Raw genomic sequence first — 26,741 nt, 5'->3', positions numbered from 1 at the left:
AGTAATGCTTGCTTTTTCCAATTGCTTACATTATACACATTCTTAACTCATACCCCAAGTTGGTTTGGTGGTTTTGTTTGTTTGTTTGTTTGGTTGGTTGGTTTTTGAGCCACACTCAATGACACTCAGGGGTTACTCCTTGCTCTGTGCTCAGAAATCGCTCCTGGCTCTGAGGACCATATGGGACACTGGGGATCAAACCAGGTCCGTCATAGGTCAGCTGTGTGTAAGGCAAATGCCCTACTGCTGTACTATCACTCGGCCCCAGCATGAGTTAATTTTGATGGCGCCCACAATACTTGATTTTATAACTTTCCTTGATGACACCAAAATATAAAATGTGTAAAATAACTCTCCGGATGAACTGAACACCTGATGTGGGATAGTCACAAAATGCAGTATCATTCAGCCATAAAAAGAATGAAGCACATACATTTCACAAAATGGATGAGGCCCGAGAGTGTGAACTAAGTTCAAGAAGCCAAATGTGAAAGACCACATAGTAGTATTAAACTGTAAATTTCATTTACAGAAAACATCCTATAGAGGAAACTCCATAGTGAGTTGTAACTGCCAAGAGCTCTGGGAAGGTTGAATGGGAGTAACTGCTGATAGTAGAAAGGTTGACTCCAGTTTGATCTGTGGTACTACATATGATCCCACAAGCCTCCCAGGAATAAGCCATGAAGAACACTGAGTGTGACCCCACCCCCAGAAAGAGAGAGAGAGAGAGAGAGAGAGAGAGAGAGAGAGAGAGAGAGAGAGGGAGGGAGAGAGAGAGAGAGAAAGAAAGAAAGAAAGAAAGAAAGAAAGAAAGAAAGAAAGAAAGAAAGAAAGAAAGAAAGAAAGAAAGAAAGAAAGAAAGAAAGAAAGAAAGAGAGAAAAGAAAGGAAGGAAGGAAGGAATGAAGGAAAGAAAGAAGAGAGAGAAAGAAAAGAAAGAAAGAAAGAGAGAGAGAGAAAAGAAAGGAAGGAAGGAAGGAAGGAAGGAAGGAAGGAAGGAAGAAAAAGAAAAGCAACTTTCTGAGGTTTTTTGGGTTTTTTTTTTTTTTGGTTTGTTTTGGGGTCACATCTGGCATGGGGGACCTTTGGGATGCCAGGGATCTAACCCAGGTTGGTCCATGCAAGGCAACTGTGCTATCACAGAAAAGAAATTTTCTTTAGGAATGATGAAAATACTTTGGAAAGAGTAGATGGTTGCCCAACATTGTGGCTATACTAAAGCTACTGAATTGTACACTTTAGAGGGATGATTTTTATGTTAAGTGGCATCTCAACTGTGATTATAAAAAAGTAAATTCCTCATTACTTCTGTAAAAAATGTATTTTGAGGTCAGAGAAACTATTTTTTGTAGGAAAAAGGATAATTATTTTTTAAATAAATTATCTTTATTTAAACACCGTGATTACAAATATAATTGTAGTTGTATGATTACAGTTATGTAAAGAACACCCCCCTTCACCAGTGCAGGATTCCCACCACCAATTTCCCAGATCTCTCTAATCCCCACCCCACCCACACCTGTACTTGAGACAAGCTTTCTTTTTCCCTCATTCCTTCACATTGTTATGATAGTTTTCAGTGTAGTTATTTCTCTAACTGCACTCATCACTCTATGTGGTGAGCTTCATGTCATGAGCTGCACCTACTGAGAAGATAGAGGGAAATAAGGGTTGGGACTGAGGCAGTAAAGTAGTAGAAATGAAATTTTTAGGGCAGTATCAAGGTCACAATACAAGATGGATGTTATGGATATATAAAATATATGTATACAATACTATCAATAGGAAAACAAGGGAGAAAAAATATTCCAGTGACTGTCAGGGATAATTATTGATTATGTGATGATTTATTTGTTGCATTTATAGTAAACCTGTAATAAGACAGGTATTACCTCAACCTCAAAGAATTTATTTTGTCAAAAGTAAAAAAAAAAAATCGTAGCTTTGAAAGCAGGGCCATCTCATTTCCATGTGCTTATCATTATACCCTCCTGAGAAGTAATTGACTACTAAAGGCATGCATCTAGAGAGGTGAATTATTTATCATTTCCCCCTAAAAACTTTTATTTCTTTTTTTAGAGGCTGGAAAAAATTCAGAAGTCCAGATAAATCACCCTAAAGTGAAGAGTAAGCAAAGTGAACCAGCAAATATTCAGGGTTTTCTATCTCAGACAACAGCACAGCCAACACTCCTCAGGATTACAGTGGGAATCTGAAATCGTTTCCATCCCGGAGCCCTTCACAAGGTGATGAAGATTCTGCACTGATTCTCACCCAAGACAATTTGAAGAGCTCAGATCCAGATTTGTCGGGCAACAGTGATCAAGAGTCTGGCGTGGAGGATTTGAGCTGTCGGTCCCCGAGCGGCGGGGAATGCGCACCCAGTGAGGACAGTGGCAAGGACAGAGATTCTGATGAAGCCGTCTTTCTCACTGCCTGAAGTTTCTTTTTGCAGCTCCAAATAAAGGACATAGGACACACTTTCCAAAAAATAAGGGGATAGTGTCAATTGAAAAAGAAACCGCTTAAGAAATGGTACATGTTTATGGAGAATTAAAAAATATAGCCATGAAAAGGAAAAAAACAGGTCCATAGTCATACTTAGTTTCTTTTAGCTGTTTTCATGAAGCAAAGGGACGTAGCCTTTAATTTTTATCAGATAGAAGGGAAATTCCTTCCATTTTGAAATTCATTCTAGTCATCCAAGTTTTATTTCTCTGGTGAGTGATTTCTACATTACTTATGATTATCAATCCAATATCATCCTTGTCATAGGCATGCTTCTCAGAAAAAATATCCTGACACCTTTGCACACCTATTACTGAGATTTATGTTAAGTTGACATCTCAGCTTTAATTATTAAACCATAAATGCCCTCATTACTTCTGTATTTGAGCTCAGAGAAACCATCTATGCATAAGAGCCCTTTACTTCTCTTTCAGGTGCATTTTTTCCCCTCCAAAAACATCTAACATTATCTCCTTTCCTAACTCTATTCCATTATTTCTACTTTTAGCACACATTTTATTAATAGATATATTTCTGTAAATGAGGAGCTTTGGATTTAAGATTATATTTAAAGTTTAACTTTAACTTCTAAAATTGTTAATAATTTTGTTGCCTTTTGTTGGAATATCATTTCTTCTCGTTAAAAAAAATAAGTGCTAAATTTACTTTTTCTCCCTCATGGGTCTAATACCTAATAAACCTAAATCAACATTTGCTCTCAGGGTCTTAAACATGAATTCAAAAACTAATGGCTTGGGGGGGTAGGCCACACCCGACAGCGCTCAGGAGTTACTCCTGGCTCTGCTCAGAAATCACTCCTGGCAGGCTCGGGGATCATATGGGATGCCAGAGATTGAACCCAGTTCCAATGTCGGCCACATGCAGGACAAACGCCCCACCATAGTGCTATTGCTCTGGCCCATAGAACCTTTTGGCTTTTAAAATAACAATCTTACCTTGCTATTTCAAAGACTACACTAACAAGACAGCATGGGCCAACCACCAACCAGGTTCCTGAAATAAAACAAAGTAGGGAATTAAGAACTAGATAATTTAAGAAATAAGAACTATTGTACCAGAGTGATAGCACAGTGGGTAGAATGTTTTTTTTTGTTTGTTTGTTTTTTTGGTTTTTTGGTTTTTGGTCCACACTCAGCGGTGCTCAGGGGTTACTCCCGGCTGTCTGATCAGAAATAGCTCCTGGCAGGCACGGGGGACCGTATGGGACACTGGGATTCGAACCAACCACCTTTGGTCCTGGATCGGCTGCTTGCAAGGCAAACACCGCTGTGCTATCTCTCCGGGCCCAAGTGGGTAGAATGTTAACCCGTTTGCCTTGTATGCAGCTGACCAGGTTCGATCCCTGGCATCCCATGTGGTCCCCCAAGCATTGCCAGGAGTGATTTCTGAGCACAGAGACAGGAATAACACCTGAGTGCTGCCAGGTGTGAGTCAAAAATTTTAAAAAAATTAATAAGTAGAAAATTTTGCTGTCATGTCTTCTTAAAAAATGGGTAAGTTTTGTCATCTATCATTTTACAAACTATGTATCTGGTGGATATGATTTAGTTCACTAGTAATATCTGATAAGCATTGATTCTTACAATTAAGTTCTGAAGAGTTTTTCAACTAACCTCTACATTTGCAACAAAATACTTGTCATATGGGATTTGGGATTAAAAAAATGGCCACCAAAAAAGAGCCTTAACTCACTTCCAACGCAAACACTGACTCTATTGCTACATATGGGAGTTTCTTCTGAAGCAGACTTGAAACAGGTCACGGAAATTTTTAAACCTCAAGCTTCTTGAAAATAAACAGTTCCTTCCACACCATCAGGCACCCCAGATTTTAAGGTCTGTACCTATGAGATGAGACCACAAAACACCCAATTTTGAGAGCCAACAGGATTCACATCCACAAGACACAAGAACTATAACAAACTGAGAAACTACTCAAATGATGCCCCCAGATGAACTTATTCTAGAATATAAGGTAAAGATTCAGGGCCATCTGCAAAGTGCCCAGACTTCATGTAAAAGAAATTAAACTATCCCAGAAATACCAGCAGAGATCAATAGGGATATTTCCAGAGAAGGAGGCCCCGAAGGGCACCTTTTCATTCTTTTTAGCCCTGCTAACCCCTATAATCACCAAGTGTTTCATTGGTCTGACACTATCATTACCTTTATGCTTCACAGCTATGCCTTACAGCACCAGTATCATTTTTTTTTTAAATAACTTTTATTGGGGCTGGAGAGATAGCATGGAGATAGTGCGTTTGCCTTGCATGCAGAAGGATGGTTGTTCGAATCCCAGCATCCCATATGGTCCCCTGAGCCTACCAGGAGCGATTTCTGAGCGTAGAGGCAGGAGTAACCTCTGAGTGCTGCTGGGTGTGACCCAAAAAAACAAAACAAAAAAAAATTTATTGTGACCAAAAGTGAATAACAAATCTTTCACAGTACAGAATGAATCCAGTACCAAATTTCTGTTTGTGCCCTACCCACTGTAATATCGCTCTTGCCCAGAACAAGTTTTTTTATGCATGTCTAGCTTTTGTGTATGTTAAGTGTCTCATTTTTGTGTCCACAGCCTAGGGAATACTCCTTGATTACCTGACTCTGGGAGACAAAGCTCAGCTCAGGTTTCTGGAACAGGAGGCAGTTCTTAGTAGGCTGCCAGCTCCTCCAGACTACACAGATTAAAATACAACACCAATATCTGTGCTCAGAAGTGACTCCTGGCAGGCTCATGGACCATATAGGATGCTAGGGATCAAACCCAGATCTGTCCCAGGTGGGCCGTGTACAAGGCAAACACCCTACCGCTGTGCTATCTTTCCGCCTCAGCCTGTGACCCTTCTATTTTAGCATACTCTAGACCTGTTCAGTGTTAGACATAATTTTGTGCTCAAAAAGAACTTATATCTTTATCTGATGCTCTGATTTCTATAGTTGCTGCTAAGGGATGCCATCATATATATATATAGCTTGGCTTTGGTGGCCAGTGGGGCTTTGGCTTGTAGCTGCCTGAGAACTGTATAATAGTCCTTTTTTTTTGGGGGGGGGGTCACACCCGGCAGCACTCAGGGGTTACTCCTGGCTTCATGCTCAGAAATCGCTCCTGGCAGGCTCGAGGGACCAAATGGGATGCCAGGATTTGAACTGATAACCTTCTGCATGAAAGGCAAATGCCTTACCCCCATGCTATCTCTACGGCCCCAATAGTCCTTTTTTGTATTGTTTTTGTTTTGTTTTGTCTATTGGTTTTGGGGCCACATCCAAAGGCACTTGTGTTACTCCTGGCCCTGCACTTAGAAATTAGTTCAGGCAGGTTTAGGGGCTATTATTATAGGATGCCACAATCAAGTCAGGTTGGCTGTGTGCAAGGCAATCACTACCACTCCAGCCCAAGGGTTTTTTTTGTTTTGTTTTGGGCCACACCTGGCAGCCCTTAGGGGTTACTCTTTTTTGTTTGTTTTTGGGTCACAGCCAGCAGTGCTCTGGAGTTACTCCTGGCTCTGCTCAGGCAGGCTCAGGGGACCATATGGGATGCTGGGATTCGAACCACCGACCTTCTGCATGCAAGGCAAACTCCTGTCCTCCATGCTATCTCTCCAGCCCCAAGGAGTTACTCTGTTACTCTGTGCTCAGAAATCGATCCTGGCATGGGGATGTAGGGCATTCCCAATTCAGGATGGACAGTGGTTTGAATCCCAGCATCCCATATGGTCCCTTGTGTCTGCCAGGAGCAGTTTCTAAGTGCAGAACTAGGAGTAACCCCTGAGTGCCGCTGGGTATGACCCCAAAACAAACAAACAATAAAAAGCATTAGACATTGCTCCTGGCAAGCTTGGGAGCATTTGGGAGATCAAACCCTGGTCAGCTACATGCAAGGCAAATGCTCTACCACTAATTTCTAACTCCGGACCAAGTTTTTAATTTTTTAATTGAAATTCTGTAGTTTACAATGCTATGGATAAAGATGATGGTTTCTCATGCACACAGTTCCAGGATCTTAGCCAGTGGAGAGTTCTTAAAGAGCTACCACCCTCAGACTAGGCAAGAAGCACCAGACCCACAGCTCATTGTTGGCGTCAATGATGTACCCTGCCTACTGCAGCCTGAGGGGTAGGCCTCTCATCAGAAAGGCTGGTAAGGACTGATGGAGCCTTTCCAAGGATGTCTGAACCAGAACCATGTACTTTCTCTGCCACACTTTAACAACTTAGAGGGGTGCTCTAACATGTGTCTGGGATCCTGGTTTCTGTCTGGCTTTCTGAAGCTTACCCTAATCACTGGTTCTGGGGGCGAGAGGGCTTGACTTCCTGCTTCCAGTGGGACTAATAACCGGAGCCGGTTTCTAGCCGGCTACTTTTTTGCAAATCTTACACAGGCAGCAAAATAATGCCCCTCACCTCCTTAGTATTTCTCTTTCTCCTTAGTATTTCTCAAAGTTATTTGCTTTGAAGCTATAGTGTAAGGGGCATGCTTCAAGTTAGACCCCGTTCTAAGGGCAATAGAGTTATTCATAGTTTCCTTGGACCTGGGAACTCTATTTCTTTTCTTTCTTCTTTTTCTATCTTTCTTTCTTTCTTCCTTTTTCTTTCTTTCTTTTCTTTCTTTCTTCCTTTCTTCTTTCTTTCTTTCTATCTTTCTTTCTTCTTTTTCTTTCATTCTTTCTTTTTTTCTTTCTTTGTTTCGGCCTCTGTTCTTCCTTCCTTCCTTCCTTCCTTCCTTCCTTCCTTCCTTCCTTCCTTCCTTCCTTCCTTCCTGACTTCCGTCCTTCCTTCCGTCTTTATTTCTTTCATTCTTTCTTTATTTCTTTCTTTCTTTCTTTCTTTCTTTCTTTCTTTCTTTCTTTCTTTCTCTCTCTTTCTCTCTCTCTCTTTCTCTCTCTCTCTCTTTCTCTCTCTCTCTTTCTTTCTTTCTTTTTTATTTTTTTTGTTTTGTTTTTTGGTTTTTGGGCCACACCCGTTTTGACACTCAGGGGTTACTCCTGGCTATGTGCTCAGAAATCGCCCCTGGCTTGGGGGGACCATATGGGACGCCGGGGGATCGAACCGCGGTCCTTCCTTGGCTAGCACTTGCAAGGGCAGACACCTTACCTTCAGCGCCACCTACCCCGGCCCCTCTTTCTTTCTTTCTTTCTTTCTTTCTTTCTTTTCTTTCTTTCTTTCTTTTCTTATCTTTCTTTCTTTCTTTCTTTCTTCCTTCCTTCCTTCCTTCCTTCCTTCCTTCCTTCCTTCCTTCCTTCCTTCCTTCCTTCCTTCCCTTCCTTCCTTCCTTCCCTTCCTTCCTTCCTTCCTTCCTTCCTTCCTTCCTCCTTCCTTCCTTCCTTCCTTCCTTCCTTTCTCTCTCTCCCCTTCCTTCCTTCCTCCCTCCCTCCCTCCTTCCCTTCCTTCCTTCCTTTCTTCCTTCCTTCCGTCCGTCCTCTTTCTTTAGTTTTTTGTTTGTTTGTTTGTTTTTGTTTTTGGATCACACCCAGAGCAGTGCTCAGGGGTTACTCCTGGCTCTACACTCAGAAATCGCTCACTCCTGGCAGGCTCAGAGGACCATATGGGATGCCGGGATTCAAACCACCGACCTTCTGCATGCAAGGCAAATGCCTTACCTCCATGCTGTCTTTCCAGCCCCGGGACTCAATTTCTGTACTTCCTTTTATCCAGTTAGGACTCTAATTTATTTTTTCGTTTTTGGTTTTGTTTTGGTTTTTGGGCCACAGCTGGAGATGCTCGGGTTACTTCTGGCTCTGCGGGTTACTTCTGGCTCTGCGCTCAGAAATCGCCCCTGGCAGGCTTGGGGACCTAATGGGATGTTGGGAATCGAACCCTGGTCTGCTATGTGCAAGGCAAATGCCCTACCCTACCACTATGCTATCACTTCAGCCCCAGGGCTTTAATTTCGGTTTTTGGGTCACACCCGGCAGCGCTCAGGGGTTATTCCTTGGTCTACGCTCAGAAATCGCTCCTCGCAGGCTCAGGGGACTATATGGGATGCGGGATTCAAACCACTGTCCTGCATGCAAGGCAAATGCCCTACCTCCATGCTATCTCTCTGGCTCCAGGGTTCTAATTTTTAACTGTTGCTCAGCGGACATCTCTAGACCCATCTGATGACCTGCAAGGCTTTTTGGTTGTGGTCTACGGAATTTATTGTTTTTTACTTTGTTTTGTTTTTGGGCCACACCCGTCGTTGCTCAGGGGTTACTCCTAGCTGTCTGCTCAGAAATAGCTCCTGGCAGGCATGGGGACCATATGAGACACCGGGATTCGAACCAACCACCTTAGGTCCTGGATCAGCTGCTTGCAAGGCAAACGCCGTTGTGCTATCTCTCCAGGCCCATTTGTTGTTTTTTAATACTTTACAATGTTGCCTGTGGTATGTGGATTCCAATCAGACTGAATCTCCGTGGTAAGATTTCCCCCATAATTGGGGTTATTAACATTATTGGGGCTAGTGACAAGACATTGCACACCCTCAATAAATACATAAATAATAAATAAATAAATAAATAAGTTGTCTGAACAGTCACAAAGATTGAAATGAAAATAGCTAGATGGCTGAGTCTACACGATTAATCAACATGAAACAACTCCTTCAAGACTGGAAGAGGTAGCAGAAATAGAATCATCAACATGAGAAATCAGTAATGCTTTACAAATGAATTAAACCCAGAAAAAAATCTTAATGTAACAGAAACAAGCTACCTGATAAAGAATTTAAAATAAAGGTCACACAGATATAGTCAGAGAACTGAGAAGAGTGGATTAATACACTGAACACTTTAACAAAGAAAATAAAATGTAAGGACATAAACATAAGTCACAGCTGAAAGCTAAGAACTGAACAGGAAACTACTGAAAAGGGTCTAACAGAGACAATAATTCATAGACAAGGCAATGTTCATCAGCACACGTCAGTACACACACACACCCTACTCTTCCAACCCCCCAAAAGCTAAAAAAAAAACCAACCCTTTTAAAAAGTGAAGACAACTTGTGGGGCACCAAGGTTTTATTTACATTAGTTATTCTACTCTTTTTGTGGTGCTGAAGACTGATTTTGTTGGTTTGTTTGCTTTTTAGTTTTGGTGTACATTCAGCTGTGCTCAGGACTTACTCCTGGCACTGCACTCAGGGATCACTCCTGATGAGGCTCCGGGAATTGATCATATAGGGTCCCAGGGACTGAACCCAGGTCAGCTATATGCCACACAATTTACTACCCATTTCAGTCGAAATGTGCTGGAGATTGAATTTAGGTTCTCCACATCCAAGGCATGTGCTCTACCAATAGAAATTAGGCAAGAAAAATAAATAAGACACAAATGAAAGAAATAAATAAGAGGATCACTGATTGCAGAATAAATATATTACTTATTTGTAAAAAGATAAGAATTCATTTAAAAAAAAAAGCAGGGCTGGAGCAATAATACAATGGGGAGGACATTTGCCTTACATGCAGATGAGCTGGGTTCGATCCCCCGCATCCCTTGTGGTCCCCCAAGCACCAACAGGAGTGATTTCTGAGCGCAGAGCCAGGAGAAACCTCTGAGCACCACTGGGTGTGGCCGCAAAACGAAAGACTTAATGAAAAAGCTATTAGAGGGCTGGAGTGGTAGCACAGCGGTAGGTAATACTGCCCCCTGGAGGGCACTAGAAGGATGGGTGGTGGTGGTTATATCTTTTGGTGCAATTGGAAATTGCTAGTTGTTTGCTTATTAAAGGTAGGTTTTCAAAAAAAAAAAAAAAAGTAGGTTTTGGGCTGGAGTACCGTGGTAGGGCCTTTGCCTTCCAAAAATATTTACATACCCATAGGAAAAACTGCTATTATAAAATGCCAAAAACTTAATGCCAAAATTTATAATGTGCCATGTTACATATGATTTAAAGTAGTAATAAATTAAAATTTTCTCATGATGATTGTCTTTATAAATGCCATTTTTATCACTAGAACTATTTTTCTCAATAAAATAGTATTTTCATTTTTTTAAAAATTATAATTTTCTAAATGAATCAATGTAATTCACAATGCATATCCTTGATATAAAATGAATACATCTTGCCCCAAATATAAAAGTCCAATGATTTCAAATGACTTATGCGATAAGGACAAAACAATGTATGAAGTATTATTTATAAAAGTTGAGTAAAAAACAAGTAACCATAAATCTTTTTTACAAAGATAATGTAATGTGCCTTATGCTTCTAAAAATTGTTGAGGTTTAAAATTAGTGGTTCCGGCCCGGAGAGATAGCACAGTGGTGTTTGCCTTGCAAGCAGCCGATCCAGGACCAAAGGTGGTTGGTTCGAATCCCGGTGTCCCATATGGTCCCCTGTGCCTGCCAGGAGCTATTTCTGAGCAGACAGCCAGGAGTAACCCCTGAGCATAGCCGGGTGTGGCCCAAAAACCAAAAAAAAAAAAAAAAAAAAAAAAAAAAGATTAGTGGTTACAAACGTGACTTTTAAGGAAGCTAGAGATTGAATCATGTGTTTTATGTTAATAAATCACATATTAAATATATAATATGCAACAATAACATTGTAATATTGTATCTTAATCTTTGAAAGCTGCCACTTTATTTTGGCAAGTATATATTTCAGTCTACTACAAATGATTTTTATTTTTATTTTTTTTGGTTTTTGGGCCACACCTGGCAGTGCCCAGGGGTTTGGTTACTCCTGGCTCTATGCTCAGAAATCACTCCTGGAAGGCTCAGGGGACCATATGGGATGCTGGGATTTAAACCAATGACCTTTTGCATGAAAGGCAAATGCTTTACCTCTATGCTATCTCTCCGGCCCCAAAATAATTCTTAAATATTACTTTTCAAGACTGCAATTTGAGATATTACATTAATAAGGAAATATTAGAAGTCTCAAATTGTAGTAATATGACTCCCAAAAAATTGTTCTTGCATCTTTTTTTTTTTTTTTTTGGTTTTTGGGTCACACCCAGCAGGGCTCAGGGGTTTCCCCTGGCTCTATGCTCAGAAAATCGCCCCTGGGCCGGGAGAGATAGCACAGCAGCGTTTGCCTTGCAAGCAGCCGATCCAGCACCAAAGGTTGTTGGTTCGAATCCCGATGTCCCATATGGTCTCCCGTGCCTGCCAGGAGCTATTTCTGAGCAGACAGCCAGGAGTAACCCCTGAGCACCGCTGGGTGTGGCCCAAAAACCAAAAAAAAAAAAAAAAAAAAAAAAAAGAAAATCGCCCCTGGCAGGCACGGGGGACCATATGGGATGCCCAGATTCGAACCACTGTCCTTCTGCATGAAAGGCAAAAACGCCTTATCTTGTGTATAGTAATAAATGCATTTTAAAATAGACAATTATCATTGTGCCTGAAATTAAAAATACCAAACCATTAAGAACAGAATGGAAAAGGAAAATGGAAAACTTACTTAAAACATCCAAAGTCCTTGCATTTTAAGAACTTGATGTGTTGGTTTGTTTTCTTTTGGACTGAGCTGTGCCTCCCATTGTTCATAGATGCTGTTATATGTACAATTGTTTTGTTTTTGTGTTTTGAGCCACACCAGGCAGTGCACAGGGGTTACTTCTGGCTCTGCACTCTGAAATCGTTCCGGCATGCTCGGAATGCTGGAGATAGAACCCGTGTCCGTCGTGGGTCAGCCACGTGCAAGGCAAACACCCTACCACTGTGCTATCATTCTGGCCCCACATGTCCATTTTTGTAGGTTTCAGTGTGAATTTTCTTGATTGTTTGCAAAGATGGTGCAGGACTTCAGATGTTTAGGAAAGCCAAGTTTGTATTTCTTTTGCTCCAAGTGAAGGAAGTTACATTGAAAATCAGGGGGAGGAAGAGAATGAACACAGGCACAGCAATGACAGGCAATCATTGCAGAGGTCTGAACAGTTGAATATCTGACACCAAAGCTTTTGAGTAGTGTTCATTGCATCTTCCACAACAGTGCATAAGAGTGTGCCTGACTCAGCTTTCTTCTGAAGTTCATTCAACTTTTGCATTTTATTGTACAGATTACTCAGAGATTTGTACGTTTCACAACAATTATTACATACTTACGTATAATTTATAAGTGTGAATTCCCCGAAGGTTCTTTTCAAAGCAGGTCAAGGTATGATTAAGTAGAGGAAATAAATTGTAATATCTGATAATTTATTACCTGTGTTTAACAATCTGTGCAATTTGCCTTCTAAGTGGAATAAAAAACTCAGACAAAAATCACAATGATCTGTATCCTATCTTAAGACATTAAGAGACTTTTGGCAATTATGACTCTGAAGTATTCTCCACAGCTTGAATGATATAGTCCATCTAGCTGATGATTTATTGAAACAAGTGGGTAGCAGGTAACTATGCACCAGATACTTGGTCAGCTCTGAGCTACTATTAGAAGTCTAGCAGTAGTTCCCTGTACTTAAGATCCAGATCCAGGGGGCAACGATAGTGGTCTTGGTGTCTATCCTGTCAGAGGCGAAGGACCAAGTTCTCCATGTCCAGGAGCTGCTGCTCCGATAGGAGATCGTGGTGAACACAGTGGATGTTGTTGCCCAAAACAAGCGCCCCCAGAAATAACTTCAACAACAGCAGCTGCAGTAGCATTGGCAGTAATGACTGACCACCTATGCTGCATGATGGTCAGGTTCTGATCCATTGTGAGGTTCACCCAGGGGCCAAGATGCTCCTACGGTGCTCCACCATTTACAACAGCGGTAGTGATATTTTTAAAACTGACTCCAAAAGAAAAATAAGTGGAACTATACCAACTAAAAAGCTTCTGCCCAGCAAAACAAATCATCAAAACAATAAAATTATCATATAAGTAAGAAAACATGGGGCCGGGCGGTGGCGCTAGAGGTAAGGTGCCTGCCTTGCCTGCGCTAGCCTTGGACGGACTACGTGTGTCCCATATGGTCCCCCAAGTCAGGAGCAACTTCTGAGCACATAGCCAGGAGTAACCCTGAGCGTTACCGGATGTGGCCCAAAATAAAAATAAAAAAAAAAAAAAAGAAAAAAGAAAACATATTTGAAAATCAGGCATTTGATAAGGAGTTAATATCCAAAATAAATCCAAAAAAATTAACTCAACTTAATGGCAACAATTGTTCAATTAAAAATGAATAAACGACGGGGCCGGAGCAATAGCACAGTGGTAGGGTGTTTGCCTTGCACGCGGCTGACCCAGGATGGATCTGGGTTCAATCCCTGGCATCCCATATGGTCCCCCAAGCCAGGGGCAATTTCTGAGCACAGAGCCATGAGTAACCCCTGGGCATCACTGGGTGTGTCCCCCCCCCAAAAAAAAACAATAAAAAGAATAAACGTTGGGGCTAGATACACAGCACTGGAGCTTGGGCACTTGCCTTGCATGCAGCAGGCCTAGGTTCGATACCCAGCATTCCTAAGGTCTTGAGTTCACCAGGTGTGATTCCTGAGTGCAGAGCCAGGAGTAACCCGAGCACCATTGGCCCTTAACCAAAACAAACAAACAAACAAAACAGTATTGTATTCCAAACCCATATTCTCCTTTTTGTTTTTGGGCCACATCTGGCAACTCTCAGGTGTTACTCCTGGCTCTGCACTCAGAAATTGCTCCTGGCAGGCTCATGGAACCATATGGGATGCTGGGAATTGAACCCGGGTCTGTTCCAGGAGTGGGGGGCACATGCAAGGCAAGTGCCCTACCACTGGGCAATCTCTCTGGCCCCTATATTCTCCCTTTATACATACAACTTTCAGTTCAGTTGTGAAACACTGAAGGGCAGTTCACCCAGGGCACTGATTTTAATGAACTAGTGAAAGTCAAAATTGCAATTTGAAGAGTGAGTAGACAATAGGCTTTAAGGACAAGACGAATGACTTTAACTGGGTAACCTAAGCTTTTAATATGAAATATCTTAGAGAAAACTTATATCCCATAAGGGATGCCAGGAATTGAACTTAGATCCTTCCCAGTTCTGCTGTGTGTATGACAAACACCCTACCACTGTGTATTGCTCCAGCCACTCTACCTGACTTAAATACTAGCATAATGTATTACATTGTGCTAAAACAGGAATAAAGCAATGAGAATGAGAATGAAAGTTACGATTCCAAAATTCTTAGCCATAGAGTTGGAGTATAGCAATACAGAAATTTATGAAAAAGATAAAATGTAGTCGTATTTATATAAGAAACAAGTTTATGACATTTGAAAGTGTGACCCTAAAACAAACACAAAACAAAAAGCACAAATTGAAGAGAAAATTCAGTTAAATTCAACTACTTAAAATTCAACTACTTTTTTCACTGAAAAACTAACGAGCATGTCTTTATCCATCTACAAACCCTTACAATACATTTTCATCTAGGTATTATTTACTAGTATTTTTTTTCTGTTTAATTAAAAAAAAAAAAGGGCCAGAGCAATGCACAGTGGTAGGGTAATTGCCTTGCACGCAACACAGTTTTGATCCCTGGCATCCCATATGGTCCCCTGAGCCTTCCAGGTGCAATTTCTGAGCAAATAGGCGGAAGCAACTCCTGAGCTTTGCTGGGTGTGGCCCAAAAATCTAAAACAAACAAATAAACAGCATGTAAGAGCAACTGATTTATTCTTTTGATTTTATTTTATGTATTAAAAGTAACTTTCTTGGGATGGCACTTGGGCAGGCTTAGAAAGAAAGATAAAGTACTTTGCACAATTCAAAACAGAAAGTTTTCCCAAAAGGCTGAGAGATAATCTAAATAAGAAATGAATTTGATAAAGTAAGGCAAATTTCAAATTAAAAATACAAATCTAAATGAAGTAGTTTTTATAAAATATCAACTCTAGTTAGAATTACATATTTTATCAATAATACAAGAGAAAGTAGAACTTAAATATGAGAGAATTTATCAACAATAAATATTTAGTGCAAATAGTGCAGAAAAATTTCTCAAAGCAGAGATCATAGTAATCATTCAAATCTGTACAAAATCAGTCTCAATTCAGTAGACAGTCTATACAGTGCATCTGTGATGAAATGCCAGTCTGCAAATCATAACTATAAATGTGCTTGTTTTGTGTTCCATTCCTTTTTCAGCAGTTTATTTTCAGAAAAACCTGGAATGAAAAGAAAATTTTTTAAAAACTAATGTTTAATTAAACTAAATTAAGCTAATTTTCATCTTTTTCTTTACCTTCCAATTAAGATATGTGTACAAGATTACAAGAAAAAAGAAGCAAGAAATGTTTCTATCATGTTCATACATGTAATTCTCAAAGTGTAAGGGGTGCAGGTGCATCCTCCTTTAACATTAAAATCAATCCCCACCAAGGAGTGACAGAATAATTTGGAAAGGCAAAACAATTCAACACTGGCATTAGTATTATGTTATAAATTACAACTATGTTGAAACAAAGGGTAGATGATTTTGAGTTAAGAAATGAGAAATACCTGAAATTTTCTTCTGTCATTTACTTCCTTTTTAGGATACTTCTCTACTCCCATCCCAAAGTTCATTCCTTCAGCCCAGTGGAGAGGGCTGAAAACCTTGGCATTAGTTTCCACGCTAAGCTGCTGAGATCAGAAAGAACCTCACACCCACCAGCAAGATCCTTAGCTATCACTAATAGACTGTTTTTGTTTTGTTTTGGGCCACACCCAGTGGTGCTAAGGAGTTACTACTGGCATGGGGGAGGAAGGTGATAGGGGTGGGAATGTTGCACTAGTTAAGGGGGAGGTGTTCTTTTTATGACTGAAACCCAACTACAATCATGTTTGCAATCAAGGTGTTTAAATAAAGGTATTATTTAAAGAAATAAGATTATTCTCACATTTTAAGTCTCTAAAAACATATTTTTATAGATTATTAGAGAGAAAAATTTTATATATTTAAATAAGTATATTGCTTTTAGCTATTTATTAAGTTGACATTAAGCATCGATACTTATTTGCATGGCATCATAAAAATAGAAGAATCACTCCTGGGCAATGCATGGTGGGGGAACCATATGGAATGCCAGGGATCCAATCCATATTAGCAGTATGCAAGACTCACCCTACCCACTGTTCTATCCATTCTGGCTCTCTAATAGATATTTTAACTGTCATGATCAAACTCGTGGGCATTAATACCGTATTTTTCCGGCATATAAGATGACCGGGCATATAAGACAACCCCCTAATTTTACAGTTAAAACATAGGTTTAGGCCTATATTTGCTGCATAAGACAGAATGTTCCTGTGCTACAACTGAATCTTCCACAGTGAGCCAATCACAACAAGCAAAGGTCCAAAGGTTATACTGTAATAGACGTCCTCTCTGACTCTGGCCAATCTGAGCAGGCTTTTTACAGTGTAGATTCGGGTACAGAACACTGTATAATTTGCATGCATAAAAAGCCTGCTTGGATTGGCTCAGTTAGAAAGGCGGTCTGAGCAGCCTGGCAGTGATTGGTGCAGGATCGAGTTGGAAAATTCGTTTTGTGGCAATATTCAGACAATTTTCATTTAGTGGCATATTGAAACATTTTTCGGGATATACTCGGCGTATAAGACAACCCCCATTTTTGGTTGACTATTTTTTGTTTCAAAAGTAGTCTTATACGCCAGAAAATACGGTAGTTGCAGATATACAAGTATAGCAAAGAAAGGTTTCTGAAAAGCAAATGAAAAAGCATGTGCTAGTGAGAGACAGAAAAGATGGTGTAAAAAGGAGAAAGGGGGCCAGAGTGGTGGCACAGCAGTAGAGCATTTGCCTTGCATGAGGTTGACCTAGGACTGACTGCAGTTCGTTCCCCTGGCATCCTATATGGTCCATCAAACCAGGAGCAATTTCTGAGCATATAGCCAGGAGTAACCCCTGAGCATCACCAGGTTTGGCCCCAAAACCAAAAGAAATAAATAAATAAAAGAGAAGAAGAGGCATCTTGGAAAGGGTGTGATAGCCATTTTAGTTAGTGACATCTTTTTTGTTTTGTTTTTGGATCACACCTAGTGGCTTTCAGGGATTACTTCCGGCTCTGTGCTCAGAAATCACTCCTGGCAGGCTCAAGTAATCATATGGGATGCTGGGAATCGAGCCCAGGTCTGTCCTGGATCAGTCACCTGCAAGGCAAATGCCCTACCACTATGTTATTTCTTCAGCCCAACATCTTTTTTATTGGGGGGGGGGGTCACACCTAGTGGCGCTTAGGGTTTCTGCACTCAGATATTGCTCATGGCAGGCTTGGGGGACCATATGGGATGCTAAGAATTGAACCCAGGTCCATCTGGGGTTGGTTGCATGCAAGGCAAATGTCCTATCGCTGTGCTACCGGCCCAGTAACATCTTCTGTAGTCATGTTTGTACTTTCAATGACTGAGAGTTCCCTGCATTTTAGTTCTTTAATGTAACCTTACCTTACCTAGCAATGTATATGTAACTGTAAATAGTTCTTGCAACTAAATTAAACCTAAAACAAGAGAGGGAAAAGAATGGTATCCTAAAAATGCTAAGAGTATGAATAAAGGAGGTCAGAGAGACAGCACAGTGGATAAAGTGCTTGGTCTTGCACATAGGCAACTCTGGTTTGCTGATAGGCAACCATTATGGTTCCCCATGTATGCCAAGAGTGATTCCGAGGTACAGAGCCAGGAGTACCTAAATGCTGCCATGTGTGGCCCCAAACCAAAAAAACAGGGGAAAGGGAAAGAGTGTGAACAAAGATAACAAAGGTAGAATCAAGAATGTGGCATGATGGGGCTGGAGCGGTGGTGCAAGTGGTAGTGCATTTGCCTTGATGTGCTAACCTAGGATGAACTGTGGTTCGATCAGTCCCCCAGCATCCCATATAGTCCCCCAAGCCAGGAGCAATTTCTGAGTGCATAGCCAGGAGTAACCCCTGAGCACCGACCCTGGCCCAAAAACCAAAAACCAAAGACCAAAAAATAAAAAAAGAAAAAAAGAAAGAAAAAGAATGTGGCATGAAAGAGAACATGGGAAAATAGAAAATTTTAACAGATGATCTAAAATATATGCTAGGTTATACAAGTCTTAAAAAAAGATTAAAGAGAGGGGCCGGCGAGGTGGCGCTAGAGGTAAGGTGTCTGCCTTGCAAGCCCTAGCCAAGGAAAGACCTCGGTTTGATCCCCCGGCGTCCCATATGGTTCCCCCAAGCCAGGAGCAATTTCTGAGCTCTTAGCCAGGAGTAACCCCTGAGCATCAAACGGGTGTGGCCCGAAAAACCAAAAAAAGAAAAAAAAGATTAAAGAGAAATTTGCTTATATACTGTCAATGCTAGGAGTTCAGTTAGTGCAGAAACCCTAAAATTAGGCTACTTGCCAGAAAAATACTATAATATCCCTGTTGTAAAATGGAGAACAAGCTATTGAAGAATTTATTTGTCATTTAAACCAACATCATCCTTAAAAAATATCTAAAAGATTACTGGTTGTATTCTGATATACTACATATACTATGCTTAGTGTATAATACAAAGCTTTCTCTGCTATTCTGAAAATATGGTATGACTATATTATGCTTGCAGTTGACTGATCAGAACACTTCAATGAAGATTATCATACAAGTCAACATTCTGGAATATAATTTACCTAAAGTGGAGCATGAAACTGGCTGTGCCTTGCTATCACCTGTTGAAGTTTCTCCTCCTTGGCTCTTCTACAGTGGCAAATCTATAAGATTAAAAATTATTCAGAGCATCAGTTCTTCTCCAATCATAGGCTTACTACTTCCTATATTGAAACAATTGTAAAACTCTTAATCTACTGATAATATTTAGAGGTTGAATGTTAAAGGCAATTCACAACTTAAGAATTAAAATAATAAATCAATCTCCATTTAATTTTGTGTAGCAGGTAACTTTTGCCTATCAATTTGCAAAATGTTTATCAAATGATCCTTAGTATGTGTTTCCTAAATGTGTTCAGAAATTATGTTTCAACCCAACTATGAAGGACTTCGCAAACCACATAGTTGCAATTAAATTAAAATTGGGAACGGAGGTGGCGCAGCAGTAGGGGGTTTGCCTTGCATGAGGCTGACCTAGGACAGACTTTGGTTCGATCTCCCAGCATTCCATATGGTCCACCAGGCCAGGAGCAATTTCTGAATGCATAGCCAGGAGTAATCCCTGAGCATCACCAGGTATAGCCCAAAAACCAAACCAAAACAAAAAAAACCTTTGTTTCAAAATGAAAAAAAATTCCTATGGTTAATAATAAATAAGACTATCAAGAGTACAGGGACTGGAGCAATAGTAGAGTAGGGAGCTTGAGACTGACCTGGGTTCAGTCCCCATATGGTCTTCCAAGTCCACTAGGAGTAAACCCTTGCACCAGGTCACCCAAAAAACAAACAAAAAACCAAAACAAAACTCTAAGTACAGTGATAGAATATACCAAAACAAAGTTTGCTAACAAAAGATTATGTAGGTCAGGGATATGGCTTAGCAGTAAAATAATTGCTTGCATGTTTTGAGACCCTGAGCTTGAGTCTCAGCAAGAAAAGGGGAATGACATATACTGAGAATATCAATAGCCAAGAAACTACTATTAAACATACATTTTTTATTTTATCTTTAGCTACATTTTGATGTTGTGTATGCCTTACCCCTCAAGGCATGGCTCAGGGACTGTTTAGTGCCAGAAATCAAACCCTGGTTAGCCATATAAAAGGCAAGCTCAGGGCCGCCGAGGTGGCACTAGAGGTAAGGTGCCTGCCTTGCAAGGCTTGCCAAGGAAGGACCGTGGTTCGATCCCCCAGCGTCCCATATGGTCCCCCCAAGCCAGGGGCAATTTCTGAGCGCTTAGCCAGGAGTAACCCCTGAGCATCAAACGGGTGTGGGTCCCCCACCCCCCAAAAAAGGAAAGCTCTCTACCTGTTGTACTCTTTCCAGCCCCTAAACATACTTTAAATTTTTCTTTTGAGGGCCGGAGTGGTAGCAAAGGGCATTTGCCTTGCATGCTGACCCGGGACAGGTGTGGGTTTGATCCTCAGCATCCCCCAGCCAAGAGCGGATTTCTGACAGAGCCAGAAATAACCCGAGTGCTGCTGGTATGGCCCAAAACACCAAAAAAAAAATTTTTTTTTCTTTTGACTTCTCTGCAGTTAGGGCAGAGAAGGGAACACCATTGACAATGATAGCTGGAAATAATCACTCTGGATTAGAATTGGGTACTGAAGAGAGATAAAATGGTAGGCATGTAATGCGTCAGTAACAATATTGCAAATCACTGTGTCTAAAAGGTGGGGAAAGAAGAGGGGAGGAAGAATGAAAGAAAGAGGGGGAGAGAGAAAATGTCTGTTCCAAGGCAGTCTGGGGGGATGGGCAGGAGGGAAACTGGGGATATTGGTAGTGGTAAATGTGCACTGGTAAGGGTGCTGTGCATTGTATTACTGAAACTCAATACCAAATAACTGTGTGTGGGAAAAAAATAACCAACTGTATTATGAACAACCTTGTAACCATGGTGTTTAAATAAAGTAATTAATAAAACAAAAATCTTTCTTTTGAGAAAAGGTCAGAAAAATGTCTGCCCCAAAGGCAGGCAGGGGGAAGGGCATGAGAGAAATGGGACAGTGGTGATGGGAAATATGCACTGCACTGGTGCAGGGTGCTGGACATTGTATGAATAAAACTCAATCATGAACAACTCTAAATGTATCTCATGTTGATTCAATTAAATATTTATTTAAAAACATTTAATTTGAATACAAAGGGAATATCAAAATATTCACAATGATGTAACCTTTTTTAAAAACTATCATCCTACTTGGGAGGTGGGGGAATTGGGGACTGGCTTATTCCTGACTACTTAAGGGACTATGTATGTTGTTGGTGATTGAAGCCAGATAGGCTGCATGCAAGGCAATCATCCTACCCTCTGTATTATCACTCTGGCTACTAGATTTTTGTTTTGTTTTTTTCTTTGGCATGGGTTCTGGGCCACACCTGGTGGTGTCAGGTCTTACTCCTGGCTCTGTGCTTATCATTCCTGTTTGTGCTCTTGGGAAGCTCAGGACTGAACCTGGTTTGGCTGCATGTAAGGCAAAACGTGCTACCAGTTGTACTATTACTCTGGCCCCTAAATTATTTTAAAAACCCAACAATTTGTGAAATAGGCTATTCAGGAATCTAGCCATTCCGAATTGATTGATGTTGATTTATCAGCTTCAATACAAAATAACAAAAATAGAATTGGTATCTGATTACCTGCTTCTGTATCCACAGCAAGCATATTTAAAAGTGATAGTAGGAGGTTGCTATCATTAGACTCTTCTGTTTCCCACACCTCAATAAAAGTGCTAAAGTTAGTTTTTTACTCATAAGTGTACATAAGTAAGTTAGCATTAGGCTATCACTTGTTCTCTCTCTCTCTTTTTTTTATCACTTGTTCTCAAGTAAGGAGGATTACATACTGTTCTCTTTTCCATGAAGCTACTGAGGAAATCGTCAATTTCAGTTTTTCCTTCCAAGAAATCTTCAGCAATATTATCAGATTCTTCTTCAGCTTCATGTGCAGCTACTTTTAATCTTGCCTGTAGGGCACTTGCACTACAACTCTGAAAAAGTAAATCATGTTTTAGCTCATAAAACTCAGAAAACCAAGAGTGGCAAAGAGGACAAGGCAGAAGTAAGCAGAGATAATTATTTGCCTGCAAAGTCTTGTTCTGAAAAAAAAAAAAAAAAGTTGCTAACACCCAGGTCCTCAGTGTTTAGATACAGGAGTAAATACTGAATTTGAGAAATCATTTCATAGGTTACAGACTATTATGAAACTGGAAATCATTGTTATTCAGGAGCTAAGATTATAAGCCCTCTAAAACAGTGTTCCCCAAATCCAGGGATTTTGACCCCATCTAGCAGGTGAAGGGTAAAACTTGGGTACAAGTGGTATGTTTCTGTTAGCTTCAAGATTTCCAGGGCCAGAAAGATAGTATAGGGATTGGGGTACTTATCTTACATGTGGCAAGGCATCATACATGGGTGTCTTAAGCACTGCTAGGAATGACCCCTGAATACAGCCAGGAATAGCTCCTGAGTACCACTAGGAATGATCCACCCTTGCCCCCAAATTGTCATGTTACTGAGCAATGTGTTTATATATATTTTGGTTTTTGGGCCACACCCAGTGACGCTCAGGGGTTACCTGGCTATGCACTCAGAAATCACTCCTAGCTTGGGGGACCTTATGGGATGTCAGGGGATCAAACTACGGTCCATCCTAGGTTAGCCGCGTGCAAGGCAAATGCCCTACCACTTATGCCACTACCCCGACCCCATGAGTAGTATAATTTTTGAAAGGGGGATAGTAGAGAAAAAAAATTGTAAGTTTCTATTCTAAAATAATCCCAAAGACCTTTATCTCCTGTTTTTCTCTTGCCTTGAGTGTGAGCTGAGTCTTGTGTTTCACTTTGAATGAGCAAAATACAGTAGAGGTGATGGGATAAATTTAACCAGACACAGATACTTAAAACCAAAAACCGTGAAACAATACTGAAACAGAACAGATTAAAGTGGAAATAAATAAGTGGAACATCTTGTTCATGTACCAGATCTAGTTTCTTTCTTTATAAAATCAGATCTCAATACTAAGATGCAACAGAAAGTAATAATTCTTTTTTAAGAAAGTAATAATTCTAATGGTTTATATAACTAAAATTCTATTATCTATAATTGCTATTATTGTAACAGAAATTGTGTCTCAAACATTTACACCTAAGTTCTTATTTATACATAAAAAGCTGGGGGGATGGAGAGAGGGCAAGAAGGGAGTAAAAGGGGGAGGAAGGAGGGAGAGAGAGAGAGAGAGAGAGAGTGAAAATACAAATGGTGGATAAGGTGCTTGCCTTGCATGTGGTGAAGTGAGTTTGATTTCCCTAGCACCTGATATGGTTACCAGAGCCCCACCAGGATAGATCAGAAGCAAATAGCACAGCAGGGTATAGCCACCCAGCCACCAAAAAAAAAAAAAAAAAAAAAAAAAAAAAGTCAATTTTACCTCACTAAGTTCATGCTGTCTTTGCATCTTCTTTTCAAAAGTAGATTTCATTTGTGTAAGTAATTCATACTAAAAGAGAAAATAAAAATGGTTTCATTTTTAAATAGATAGGATTTCTTCAAAATAATCTTTTTCTTTCTTTTTTATAATTACTTTATTTAGGCACCATGATCACAAAATTAATTATGGTTGAGATTCAGTCACAAAATGTACACCACCTTCAACAGTATATATTTTCTGACACCAATGTTTGCCTCCCACCCATCTTTCCCTGCCTGCCTCTGAGACAGGCATTTTACTTCTCTCTCTTTCTTTGACACTGTGGTTTGCACTATCATTAATGAAGTGGTGCCATGCATGTCTCTTTATCCCCTTTCAGTGCTCCGTTCCCGTGTAGAGTCATCAGTTCCACCTATCATATCAGAGTGGACCATTCACTGCCTTAACTGCCCTAACTAAACCTAACTACCCTAACAACCCTAATTCACTTACCACTCTTTGTGGCAAGCTTCCTACCATGAACTGGTCCTCCTCTCTACTGTTACTGGATATTACTATCATATTGTCTTTTATTTACTTGTTTATTTATTTATTGGTTTTGGGCCACACCCGGTGACGCTCAGGGGCTACTCCTGGCTATTGCTCAGAAATCGCTCCTGGCTTGGGGGGTCATATGCAACACTAGGGGATTGAACCTTGGTCTTTCCTAGGCTAGCCACGTGCAAGGCAAAGCCTTACTTCTTGCACCACTGCTCCGGCCCCAGTTGTTTTTTTATTTTTATATAACCCTGATGAGTGAGATTATTCTATGACTATCCTCTCCCTCTGATTTCAATCACCATCATAATCTACATGTCCATCCATATTTAAGCAAATTTTATGACGTCATTTTTCCTAATAGATGCATAGGATTCCATTGTGCATTCCACAATTTACCCACTCATCTGTTTTTGAGTACTTAGGTTGTTTCCAGATTCTTGCTATTGTAAATAGTGCTGTGAAGATCATAAGAATAGAGAGGATTCTTTTGCATTGTGTTCTTTTGGTTTCTAGAATATATCCCTAATATTACTCACTTTTTCTAAAACAATTTGTCTTTTGGCTTCCAAGCTGGGCTCCAAAAGGAGATTTTTTCCTGTAAGATAAATCTATGGTTTATTTCTTATCAAAGGTCACATTTTTCTCAGGAAATTTAAGTAGTGAGGGAAGACGTACTTGCTAGTTCCTCAATATTTTTTACTAAATCATCCTTGTCAGTAATAATTTGTTTTAGTTGAGGCAAAGTCAGAAACTGTTCTAGTAATACTTCCTCTTGTTCATTCATATCTGTAAGTTGTGACACACTAAAAATACAATAGAAGAGGTTAATGAATTAGTCAGTTTTTCTCCATGATAAAACTTTTCAACTGAATATAAATAAAGTTCAAAATAACTGAGGATTTTTTTTAAATGTATTCACAAGGAAGGTAACTTAAAAAAAAATAAACCATCCACTGGCAGCATCACTCATGGTGGTATTTGGGGAGAACATATACAGTGTCAGGAATTGAACTAGAGTTTGTCGCCTACAAGAAGAAGAGCACCTGAACCCTGGCTAGTCACACTGATTTTGTCTTTGTTTCTTTTGACACACCAACCACAATCAGCAATTAATCCTGGCAGGCTGGGATGGAGGCCCATATGGAATGCGGGAATTGGGTCAGCCACATGCAAGGCAAACACCCTATCTGCTGTGCAATTGCCCCCTCAAGCTGATTTTGGATAGAATTAATCAATCCATAAAATTAACCTAAATCTCTCCCCTATCAAAAATGGGAAAAACAGTTTATAAATTAAGTCAAACAGAGGGGTTTGCTTTTCTTAGTTTAGAAATTTCCATAGATTTTTTTTTTTTTTTTTTTTTTTTTTGGTAGTTTTTGGGTCACACCCGGCAGTGCTCAGGGGTTACTCCTGGCTTCATGCTCAGAAATTGCTCCTGGCAGGCACGGGGGACCATATGGGACGCTGGGATTCGAACCGATGACCTCCTGCATGAAAGGCAAACGCCTTACCTCCATGCTATCTCTCCAGCCCCAGAAATTTCCATAGATTTTTATTAACACAAAGATAAAAGAGAAAGTCTTTTATAAAATGTAACAAATGCCTAGCTCACGGGGTTGTCATAATTAGCATTACAATGCTTAAAAATCTTAAAGTTGAATGTAGTAAACATTTACTAACTTACTTCCTGATATCTATAAACTTGTTATATTACTTATTAATTTATTAGGAAAAACATCCTATGTAAGTTTCTAACATACAAGATACATGCTGTGCAATTAAACCATATGCTTCACCTAAAATTTTTTTAACTATAGAATTTTTCAAAGGCAATTCTGGTGGGGTGGATTAAGAAGATTTAAAAATGCCCAAAAGGGAGTGCCAGGACCACATTCATGGCTTAGTCCTCTCCCTGTCACTGAGGGACTGTATATGGTGCCAGGAATTAATTAGTCTAATGAAAGTTAACAGTGCTGTGTGGTTGTTTATTCTTCTTTTATTATTTGGTATTTGGGTCACATCCAGCAATGCTCCGGGGTTATTCCTGGCTCTGCATTGTAGTGCATGGGGGACCATATGAGATGCCAGGAATTGAACCAGTGTCAGATACATAAAAGGCAAATACCCAATCTATTGTACTATCACTCCAGTCTCCACTGTGCAGTATTTTTAAATAATAAAAAGGATAAGAATTTATTATTTTAGGTTAAGATTTTTTTTGGTATCTGTATGATAAATTTAATTTAATTTACTGTAATAAGACAAATTATTATGTCAAATAAACTTATACAAAGCTGTTTGTCAATTCTACCTCAATAAAACTGAGAAAATAAAAATTAGAAAAACTCATTATGCCAATACTTCAAGAAAATTTTAATTTCTTCCACATACAAAGTTCTGTCTACTACATAGACTTAAAATGGCTAAACCACACAAAAAATTTAAAAATATTTTTAAAAGTGTAGCCAAAATAATTTCCACAAGCATGATTTCCATGTTACAGTAATTACCTTTTTATCCTGGTAATTATTATATTATTCACTGTATCTAGAAAAGTCCCTATGTACTTATTATTTATTCAATAAATATAATCTATAGACTTAAAACAGATATACTTTCTTAAACAACTGCAATATATATGTACAATGAGAATTTTTAAAGTTCTTATTTAACATAAATATGAAAATGATCTAGTTTCTAATCTACCAATATATAGACAACATAGAAATTGTATACT

The 26,741-nt window shown here is 39.8% G+C and overlaps 2 protein-coding genes and 1 pseudogene across 2 annotated transcripts in view; 1 reads left to right on the top strand and 2 right to left on the bottom strand.

Annotated features, from left to right (window-relative positions):
• The window catches only part of MTMR7 (myotubularin related protein 7), a 115,649-nt gene extending 113,069 nt beyond the window's left edge, over positions 1-2,580 (top strand). The window contains 3 exon segments of the mRNA XM_049772347.1: positions 2,082-2,100; positions 2,103-2,144; positions 2,147-2,580. Coding sequence (XP_049628304.1) covers positions 2,082-2,100; positions 2,103-2,144; positions 2,147-2,442 — 357 coding nt within the window. The 3' untranslated portion in view covers positions 2,443-2,580.
• Positions 2,581-12,216: 9,636 nt separating this feature from the next.
• Positions 12,217-13,100, bottom strand: LOC126007224 (osteopetrosis-associated transmembrane protein 1-like; annotated as a pseudogene).
• Positions 13,101-18,855: 5,755 nt separating this feature from the next.
• Positions 18,856-26,741, bottom strand: part of VPS37A (VPS37A subunit of ESCRT-I) — a 28,719-nt gene continuing 20,833 nt past the window's right edge. Inside the window, exons 7-11 of the mRNA XM_049772371.1 lie at positions 24,680-24,807; positions 24,541-24,599; positions 23,465-23,533; positions 21,882-22,025; positions 18,856-19,135 (exon numbers count right to left, since the gene is read on the bottom strand). Of these exons, the coding sequence (XP_049628328.1) occupies positions 19,055-19,135; positions 21,882-22,025; positions 23,465-23,533; positions 24,541-24,599; positions 24,680-24,807 (481 nt within the window). The 3' untranslated portion in view covers positions 18,856-19,054. The remainder of the gene's footprint in view (positions 19,136-21,881; positions 22,026-23,464; positions 23,534-24,540; positions 24,600-24,679; positions 24,808-26,741) is intronic.

Source organism: Suncus etruscus, chromosome 4 (assembly GCF_024139225.1).
Source record: "Suncus etruscus isolate mSunEtr1 chromosome 4, mSunEtr1.pri.cur, whole genome shotgun sequence".
Lineage (NCBI taxonomy): Eukaryota > Metazoa > Chordata > Mammalia > Eulipotyphla > Soricidae > Suncus > Suncus etruscus.
Note: the sequence above shows the minus strand (reverse complement) of the source record. Positions and strands in the feature narration are given on the sequence as shown.